Source organism: Corvus cornix, chromosome 1A, assembly GCF_000738735.6.
Source record: "Corvus cornix cornix isolate S_Up_H32 chromosome 1A, ASM73873v5, whole genome shotgun sequence".
Taxonomy (NCBI): domain Eukaryota; kingdom Metazoa; phylum Chordata; class Aves; order Passeriformes; family Corvidae; genus Corvus; species Corvus cornix.
The window spans coordinates 25,883,331-25,893,612 of NC_047057.1; the positions used below are offsets into that span (position 1 = coordinate 25,883,331).

The following is a 10,282-nucleotide window of genomic DNA, read 5'->3' on the forward strand; positions in this document are numbered from 1 at the left end:
CTTCCAATTGCACATTCATTTCCTGGTTCTTGCTTCCTGGAGCCATCATTGTCTGACATCTGCCATCATCTTCCAGATTCCCAACCCCATGAAGCTTGGATTTTTTTTTCCCTGCCATGGAGGATGTGACCTGCTCTTGGTGCAACAGTTTAACACAGCATTATGTCACTCCACTGGAAATCTCTTATTTTGTAACAAAGGTTTCTCTTGACTGACTCTACCCTTACAACAAACAGAATGGGGTTCAAGCCATATGATGGACTTTAGAGTCGTGAGTCAGAATGAGATAATCTGCTCCCTAATGCATCTGTTTCTCAATGGTTTTTATGATAGGAAACTAACTTTATTATGTGGCACTTCAGTCTAGATGTCTACATTCTGTTGAACAAAATTAGAACACTTTTTCTCAGGTTACGCCTATGATGACAAATGGATTTATGCTGAACTGGTGGTTGAACGCTGAATGAATTCTGAAGTTCACAGATTACTTCCAAGCAGTCTGTTACGGGTCTAAAAGGAAAGCATGTTTTAAAATTGTGTATAGCAACATAATTTTGTAACATCTCCAAAAGAAAGCCCAGACAGAAAAAAGTTAAAACCTACTGCACTGGATCTATTTTATGACAATTATGATTGTGTTGCATTGTTTATTCTTAACAAAAAATCATCATTCTTACACGTATCAGAGTGTAGGAATAGGCCCTGACCAGAATCATACTATAGTCATTCAGTTCCACATATTATAAATCTTCCTAATGTTGCATTGCAAATGTTTCATTTCCATGCATGGCATTTGGAGAATTCTTTGCTATGTTAGACCGACCATTAAAGTGCCTGCTCTTGCTGACTTAGCTACTTCCTTGCCCTTCACATTTTAAGAATGACTTCAAAGGTCATTGTTTATTGCCACTGCCAGCCCGTGATGGCTAGAGGCTGCTGCGTCCTCAAGGAAAGTGTCCCAGATGAGGGTGCTTCAGCTGGCACTCAGCCTCCGCCCAACAGCGCTGGGCTATGCCCACAGAAGCCACGCACACGTACACCACCGGAAAGTTGCTGAGTGCGTCACCAAGAATAAAGAGGCGGCAGGGGTCCTTCACACAGAGTTCCGCAGGAGGTTACTGCCATGGAAGGGTTCCGAGGGTGAAGAGCCAAGAATACAGGAGGGCCCAGGGTATAAGTATGAGGGTGACACGGGGCGGAGAGAGGGCCAGGGACCAATGGAGAAAGAGCCAAGGGGAGGAGCCTAGGCGCGGCCAGGGTACACAACCCAAGGGGGAAACCTGGAGGGGGGAGCCAAGGACCAAGAGAAAACATTCCAGGACATGAACTTATAAGGGGTCCAGGGGGTGGAGAGTTAGCAAACCAATCAGGGTAACAGAACTGGGGTACATTAACAAAAAGTGACAGCACCTTGGGAGAGGCGCTTTCGATCACCCTGCCTTAAGGCTTACCCAAGGGGGTTGATTCAAACTTTGGGGCTGTCTCACCACCCCTGGGCCCCCTGGCCCACAGGCCGACCCTGCCACGGGGGCAGCCACTGCAGCAGTTTATGTCACTGTGGGTACATATATTTAACCACAAAGAAAGGATACCTGGAGGGGTCTGCTTAGCTTAGGTGATTGTGACATGAGAAGTGCAACTTGAAGTAGTAACTTTAACAACCACCCAAAATGCCAATTTTTAAAAGTGAAGCTATAACCCCTGCCACCTAAAGATGAGCACCAACATGTCCTCATAATTATGTCTGCAGAAAAAAATTAAAAATTGTGTGGTACCTGGGCTTTTTGTCAGTCTTCTGCCTAAGAATAAATTTTATCTGAAAAAAGTCACATGCTTGAAATAGTGCAATGTTGGTTTTAAATAACCATATTTTCCAGTGGCTGCAAACCTCTAGGCTTGGTCAGGCTGCTACTGAAGCTAATCTTGTGGTTTGGCAACCAATTCCAATGCCTTTTAGTGAGTGTCAAAAAAAAGAACCCAAACTTGACAACAGCCTTAAAAAATGCCTATAGTCTACTAACAGTCTCACAGATGTGACACACATTATGAATCAACTCTATAAATCTGTCCCCCAGAAGGATTTATTCTGGCTTGAATGGAAGCTCCCAGCGAAGAAGTTCCTCAGCATCCAAATCTCTCGACCCAAAACAAGCTGTTCCTCAACTGCCTTGCAGCCAAAGCGAATTACTCTTGGGGCATGGCTTTCATGTTGCCACTTCTCGCGGATAAACTTCCATACAAACCGAAGAGGCGGGAGGGCGGAGGGATCAAGCCTTATCCCAACCCTTCCCGCTTGCTCCTGGTTTTGCCGCGGTGGCACCAGCGAGGGTCAGTGCCAGCGGGTGCGGGGGCCGGCGGGAGGCCCCTGCGGCGGCCCAGGCTACAGCCCGCCGCCTCCCGGCGCCGCCGCCCCGGCCCACCGGCCCGCATGACATCATCGGGACGGCTCGGGATCGATCCCCGCCGGCCGCCGGCTCGGGCGGGCGCTCCTCCGCGGCGGCCGCCGCTGCCGCCCTGCGCGCCGAGGGGGAACGCCGGCCCTGCCGCGGACGGAACAGGCTGACACGAGATTCATCCCGCCGCCATGCAGCGAGCGCGCTGACAGTTCTGCGCCGGCTTCGGGCTGCGCGTCGGGAAGCCGCTCCACGGGCTGCGAAGGGGAAAGGTGCGCTGTCCTCACGGCCCCGCGGCGAATGCGCCCTCCGCGAGCAACGGCACTTGTTAAGGAGCCCTCCCTGGCTCGGGGGTCAGGAAGAAGGAATTCACCGGGTGGGAATCGGGAGGAAGGAAAATGAGCCACGAGCGGGAGGATCACGCAGCGGCAGCTGAAGAAACCGCCCGGTCCCTCTCCTGACAGGCTGCGACGCGCAGGGCGGCGGGCGCTTCCAGACCCCCGTTGTAAGCGAATGGGGCGGGAGGGGGAGCCCAGAGGCATAAACAAGGAGCGCAGGACCTAATTCCTTCCCCTCCCTTTCCTCACTGGTTTGCCCAGGCTCGCCAATAAATCCAGCTCGGCTATGCATCGCGATGGGAACGTGCTGCCAAGGAGGCTGCCTTCCCGTCACTGAGGATGCTGCCTTCCCCTCACTGAGGAGGCTGCTGCCGCCGGGGCTGCCTGCACACCACTGAGGACGCTGCTGCCGCGGAGGTTGCCGTGCCCTCTCTGAGACAGCAGCAGCTGCCGCCGCCGAGCCTGCCGTGCCCTCATTGAGGCGGCCGCCGCCGCTGCGTTACTGGGAGAGATTGTGGCGCTGCGACAGGGGAGGACGGGGCTCGGCGCGCAGGGGGGAGGCGCGGCGAGCATGCGCCGCCCGAGCCACTGACTGGATCCTCAGCCAAGGTACCGAGGCAAAAAAAAAAAAAAAAAAAAAAAAAAAAGGAAATTAAAAAAAAAATAAAGGAAAAAGGAAAAGGATTGAGAGAAAGAAGAATGAATGACGGTAGAGGAGAATAGAAAAGACCGCCAGGGTAAAGCAGCCCCCGGTCGGCGGGAAGGAACAGCTCTGGCATGTGGGGATCTCCGGCACCAACAGGTAGGAGGAGAGGGGCTGGGGGCGCCGAGGGCTGCCGCGGCTGCAGGTGCGTGCGGAGAGGGCTCTCCCGCTCAGGGGTGAGGGGGTGATTTCCAAAGAAGTGGCATGATGGAAGCCCTCACAGACAATGCCTCTTCCGCTCTCCCCAGCTCCCCGCCGCGGGGGGCTCTCGCACGGCTCCGGCAGATGCGGCTGATGCCAGGCAGCGGCACCCGGGCTGCCTTGCAGCGCGGCGCAGTCCAGCCCTGCATGGCCGGGCGTGGGGAGCGGCTGTGCCCGTGAGTGAGTGAGTGTGTGTATGTGTGTGTATGTGTGTGTGTGTGCGTGTGTGTGTGTGTGTGTGTGTCAGCGGCGGTGTGAGTGTGCCAGCAGTGCCGGTGCGTGAGCACCGTGCGGGCTGTGTGTGCGGAGGCAGGGCCGGCCGCCGCGGGGACAGCTCCACGGAGGAGGGGGAGCGGCGGGGCTGGCGGGAGGGGGGAGGGGGAGCCTGATTTCATGGTTTTAAAACGATGCCATGATCTGATCAGCCTCTGTTTACACAGCAGCAATCAGGCTCTTTTGTGGACGGTAAGAATGGAAGGATTTTGCTGGGATTCAGTGGGAATATCCTTTGTACACCCGAGGTGGCATAGGGAACACTTCGTGTGAATAACGAAGGAGCCTGATCATGCCTGCTGTGGCTCCTGTCCCTGGCTCTGGAGGGAGAAAAAATTAAAACAAAACAAAACCAAACCAAAAAAAAGCAGCAACAGACAGTTCTTTTTTTTTTTTTTTTTTTTTAATTGCATGAAATGTGTTCCGGTAGGATTCACTGGGAGGATTAATGGGCATCGCGGAGCCCTAATTAGCTTAAAAAAAAAAAAACAAACCGAAAACCCAAACCAAAAGAACAAAAAGCAATTTATATGTTTATTTAAGCATAACCAAAACTAGCCCTCCCGAAAGGATGGGCATTATGTCTTGGCTGTGTTGCCGATTTTTGCTCAGTATTTACACTGACCGTTGCTTATTATGAATTATGTCGAGGCTTTAACGATTTGCATTAAAGCACAGGGAAAGAGGGGGGGGGGAGGCCGGGGGGACGACACCCTAAAGCATACTGCTATCGACTGTCTAGATACCTGTTTATCGAAAAGCCTAAATGATAAAATTATGGTTTATAGCAGGAAGGGAGGGGGATAATGAATACTGTTTCTCTTACAAAATGCATAAACTAACACTGTGTGATTATTGTGCTTTGGTGACTTGGGTTAAAAACATAAATTCTGCAGGGTTTCTTTGGGTGTGATCCATATCAACATAGCAGCTGCCTGTTAGAATATTGACAAATACTGTAGCCATAAAATAAATGTAGGTAATGTCAAAATATCAGCAGTCTTTAGGGGTTTCTAAAAAAGATGTCAGTGATTAACTCTTGGGCTTGCAAACTGGGAATCGTTTGATTCATAAAATCTCTGAGGCTTTAACTGTGAAATTATATGTGCTACCAAATATAAGGGACATTGGTCAGTCCTGAAACTGTAGCAAGCCAAATCTGCCAATAGTCAATCATACTAAATAGTAAGTAAGAAAAAAAAAAGCCTCATGTTTTTTAAAAACAAACAATAGTACTCAAATTTACAACTTCATTTGGTTCTCCATAAATTAACATCTTTGTTAGCGCTTTCTGACATCATTTCGTGTTAACTTAAGAACTGATAGCTCGATTTTTTTTCAGATATTTTGATGGCATGACAAATCAGAAAGAAGAGGATGTACTGTATGACTAGACACAAGATCAGTTCTGTTTGTGGATTACATTTTCAGTAAGATGTATGGATCTATTTTTTCCTTGTTCTTAAATATAGATCATGAGACTTGACTGAGGCAATATACATATCATCCATCCATCTATGGCGAACTACAGCCATGCAGCTGACAACATTTTACAAAATCTCTCTCCTTTAACAGCTTTTCTGAAACTGACTTCACTGGGTTTCATAATAGGAGTCAGTGTGGTGGGTAACCTTCTGATCTCCATTTTGCTAGTCAAAGATAAGACCTTGCATAGAGCTCCTTACTACTTCCTGTTGGATCTTTGCTGCTCAGATATCCTCAGATCTGCAATTTGTTTCCCATTTGTTTTCACCTCAGTAAAAAATGGCTCTACTTGGACGTACGGGACTCTTACTTGCAAAGTGATTGCCTTTTTGGGGGTTTTGTCCTGCTTTCACACTGCTTTCATGTTATTCTGCATAAGCGTCACAAGATACTTAGCTATTGCCCACCACCGTTTTTATACGAAAAGACTGACCTTCTGGACTTGTTTGGCTGTTATCTGTATGGTGTGGACTCTCTCTGTAGCCATGGCTTTCCCCCCAGTTTTAGATGTGGGCACCTACTCATTCATTAGGGAGGAAGACCAATGCACTTTCCAGCATCGTTCCTTCAGGGCTAATGATTCCTTGGGATTTATGCTTCTTCTTGCCCTTATCCTCCTAGCCACACAGCTTGTCTACCTCAAGCTGATATTTTTTGTTCACGATCGCAGGAAAATGAAGCCAGTCCAGTTTGTTGCAGCAGTGAGCCAGAACTGGACTTTTCATGGTCCTGGAGCGAGTGGTCAAGCAGCTGCTAATTGGCTGGCTGGATTCGGAAGGGGTCCCACACCTCCAACCTTGTTGGGAATCAGGCAAAACGCGAACACCACAGGCAGGAGGAGGCTACTGGTTTTAGATGAATTCAAAATGGAGAAGAGAATCAGCAGAATGTTCTACATCATGACATTCCTCTTTCTGACCTTGTGGGGTCCCTATTTGGTAGCCTGTTACTGGAGAGTTTTTGCAAGAGGGCCTGTAGTACCTGGGGGATTTCTAACGGCCGCTGTCTGGATGAGTTTTGCCCAAGCTGGAATCAATCCTTTTGTCTGCATTTTCTCCAACAGGGAGCTGAGGCGCTGTTTCAGCACAACCCTTCTTTACTGCAGAAAATCCAGGTTACCAAGGGAACCTTACTGTGTTATATGAGGGAGCATCTGTAAATCTTTAGCCTTGTGAAACACTACCATTCTCTGCTAAGCAATTGTGGCCTGTAGCCATGTCTTGAGGAGAAAATCAAGAACGGGATGTCAGCAGCTGTAAGGATTTGGGCTACATTCTGCAGTCTTTGCAATAGCTCACCTCTAATCCTGTTTTAAACCTAAACATGTTCCTGCTGACCACTGCTGAAGGTTTGTAATTAAGAACAAAGGACTGAACTACTGCCCTGAATTCCTTTATGTGGTTGAAATCTAGATTATGAAAGTAGCAGGTGCTAAGTATCAGTGCTAAATGCTGTGTATATCACTACATAAAATAAGAACATCAAAAAGATTAGCATTGGACATCTTAATAAATTAAGTTGATATGAGGTTAATGTGTTGATAAAACTAATTTTAGACATCTGAAGACCTTTAAAACATTTCATACAATTATTATTTTGCAAAGACTGAAAACTGGGGACTCAAGTACTGTAACTGATTAAAGATGTGCCATGCATTATTGGATTATCACACTTACAAATCTGTTTGCCTTGTGAGTAAGTTTTGGGGAGCATTCCAAAGCAGTATTTTTGTTCAGATTTCGACTTGAATTTTTTTTTCTCCAAATATATTACTCTTTCTAATTACCATTTTCCTTAACAGTGAAATTACTAACATTTAACTGTATTCTGTGTTTTTTGCTGATTTGGTATAAAGTTTAATAGACTCTTATTTATATTTTTTAAAAAGCTAGATATCAGTCTGTTAGGCAACGTTAATGATAATATCCAGTCATAATTGAACAGTTATAATTATACAGAATAAACACATGTTGCCTTAAAGGGTTATCTAGTATCTTCCATTTTGTTTAGCATTGAAGCAAATAAGCAAGGAAAATTGAATCAATAACTCTGGTCAGTCATTTGGGAGTGCATGAAAGATCACTTAGTCCTCTTTTTTCCTTTTTACTCCAATGGTTCCCAAAATCAATATGCACATCACTGGCATTATATGATTTTTTTCCAGGTGTGCCGCCCTTTCTGGTTTGTTCTGAGAAACACAGGCAGTTGATGTATGTTTATATTTTAAGACAGCTGTCATGGGGAGACCGCAGCCTTAGTATGATATCTTGCACAATTTGTGAAGCATTTATTCTACTGAAGGCACAGTCTTGTTTATATTTTCTGCACATTTTGGTGTATTGGTTGTTTTAAATTATTTAAGTTTTAACTTGTGAAAGCATATAATATGATTTCTTAGTATTTTAGAAATACATTAGAGTCTGTGAGTCTTTCCTTCTTTAAGATACAGATGTGTGGATTTCAATATAAAGTTGCATTTGCCAAAATTTACCTGTGTAGCTTGTTAATTTTCTTGGAATAAAATTTTACATTTTTCCAGTTATACAATTAACCTTTTTTATTTTGTCTAGTGAGCTAGCATGAAGTACTGAGAATGTAGCCATTATGAATTATTATCCTTTGCAGTCACTGTATTCCCAAACTGTAAATGCATGAATGATGGGGACCACAGGATTGATAAATGACATTATCTGCAGTAGCACTATTGTGTAGTTTATCATAATTACCCATCTATCTGTTCTAATATGTCAGTTATATTTGAAGTTACAACACAGTATTTGACATTAACTTCACGGTTTAATTTTGGGAAATATCTGTATCTGAAGCACAAAATCATGAGTTGGTCAGTCATAAAGAACACAGATTCTTTTAATTTTGGGAGAGACAAGACTAGAGGTCTTAATTCAGTATTGGTATATCTTATCCTCTGTTGTAGTTTTATGACCAGCAAGTTAATGTATACATATATGAGCAGCAGTCAATAATGGAAATGCTTAAATTTGTATGATAACATTATACAACATATGCAACAATTCCGACAGTTATGTCTATATGTGATCAGACAACTTGATCAAAGATTTGGTGAGCAATCTGATCTCACTTACACTTTTATACTGAGGTTGATTGGTTGAGAGGCATGGCTTTATATACTGTGTTGAAACAGAAGAATTGCTAAAATAATGAGTCCTTGTCAGTATAGGAATGTTTCTGAACATAATTTGAAATGGGACCAACAAACTTCTACCAAAAGGACATTTTTATTACACTGAAAAAGGCTCTGAAATTAAGGTAGTTAAGCAATTGTCAAAGATAGCAAGAGTGAATAAAAACTGAATCGTATGTTGAGAAAAATTCTGAAAGTCATCCCACTTAAGTTTATTAAAAGGTTGATTGGCAATAACTTCAGTCTAATTTCTTTAAAATAGTAACCTTTACAAGGAACATTGATATTACATATTGTAATAAAGAAATACATATAAATAAAGTTGTAAATAGTGTTATAGTTGTAGAAGTAGTCAGTTCTGAGGATTAGCCAGAAAATTTTCAACTATGAAATTTCAAAAGCTGCAAATCTGGGGCCTGACCTAACTCTTAGTAGTCAGTTGGTGTTTTCCCGTTGACTTCATTTGGAGCAGAAGCAGGCTCTAGCATTTCTATAGTACTATACTTCTGAAATACTAAGAAGGCTGTATTTACTATGCAGTGGGAAAAGAAAAAAAAAATTAAAATTATTTCCCTGGAAGTTTTGCAAGCAGCAACCGATGTAAATTAAAATAATAAACAGTAAACAAGTCTGAAAGCAAATATTTTGATAAATGTTTTTCTTTTGATATGAATAGAATTCCTTTGGCTATATGACAATACTGTATTGCTACCTGAGAAAGGGCAGGTACTTTTTATTAAGTGAATTTTTAGAATTGTGCCAGTAAGAAGTCTTGTGACAGAAGTATTTAATTTTATTTTTCTCCAGAGTTAAAAGGAGAAGGGGATGTTCAGTGAAATTAAAAGCCAACATATAGAGTAACATTTTATGCAAAGTTATTACTCAGTGGAGCACACTGGTACAGGATGTCAAGTAGTTTAGAGAGATTCCTGCAAGAACTGTATGTATACATGAATTAAAGCAGTGCTTGCACTTTTTGTCATCAGTGTCATTTTGATCCTAGGCAGCATATCAAAACTAATATATTAAGGTATAAATTCAAAGTAGCAAGAAGGTTCATTCCAATTCAGTACACTGTTGTGTCACAGTATGAAAAGCCTTTTGCTTTTATTTTAGTACAGGAGTTAAGCTGTTGCCAAAGCTAGAATAAATACAGGGCTGGTAGGTTAGTCCTTTCTTTTCAGAATAGCAAAGAGTATCACAGTATTTTATATCTGCATTGATCTTTCATGCTCATGGGTAATGTGAAGTTAATAGTTTTAATTTTCTGATGAGAGAAAAAAGAACAGATTCCCTGAAGAAAAGGCTGTCTACCCCTGTTCCTTTCCTGGCCTCTGTTACCCCACCAGCCCTTTGGCAGCCTCTTCATCAATCCTTCTACAAAAGTAAATGTTTCATATACTGAGTATTGTATTTCTTCTGCTCCTTGAGAAGTTTCTCAGCCATTCATCCTCCCCAGCAGATAAGCTCCTGCAGCAGCTTCCCAGGGTTTGTCAGTGTCTGGGTTCCCTTCCTCAGGATGGAGAGGGACTGCCAGTTCCTTCCAGCTGCCTTTGTAGTTCATGGATCTTAGGGCACGGATAGCACATTGGGTATCTGTCTTTTGGCTTTGCTCAAGTAGATGCTGTTTATATTATGCAGAGAAAAATGAGACTGGGGAGAGGGGAGCAGGAAACAACTTTCCCTCTCACAAATTGTTCACAAGGAAACCACTGTTTTGTTGCAT

General features: G+C 43.9%; 2 protein-coding genes across 3 annotated transcripts; both read left to right on the forward strand.

Annotated features, from left to right (window-relative positions):
* Window positions 1-962: 962 nt before the first annotated feature.
* Window positions 963-3,372, forward strand: LOC120411876. The gene is made up of 3 exons (XM_039570533.1): window positions 963-1,185; window positions 2,249-2,665; window positions 2,993-3,372. Exons 1-3 carry the CDS (start codon window positions 963-965, stop codon window positions 3,127-3,129), a joined length of 777 nt encoding a protein of 258 aa, XP_039426467.1. The 3' UTR covers window positions 3,130-3,372.
* A 14-nt stretch (window positions 3,373-3,386) lies between these two features.
* GPR85 (G protein-coupled receptor 85) lies at window positions 3,387-8,790 on the forward strand. 2 transcript variants are annotated; one of them, XM_039571163.1, is made up of 2 exons: window positions 3,387-3,533; window positions 5,251-8,790. In XM_039571163.1, the coding sequence occupies exon 2, from the start codon at window positions 5,426-5,428 to the stop codon at window positions 6,536-6,538; it is 1,113 nt and encodes a 370-aa protein (XP_039427097.1). In that variant the 5' UTR covers window positions 3,387-3,533; window positions 5,251-5,425; the 3' UTR covers window positions 6,539-8,790. The 2 variants fall into 2 exon arrangements, with proteins under 2 accessions (XP_039427097.1, XP_039427098.1); XM_039571164.1 differs by lacking the exon at window positions 3,387-3,533 and adding an exon at window positions 4,028-4,100.
* The last annotated feature ends 1,492 nt before the right edge of the window (window positions 8,791-10,282 follow it).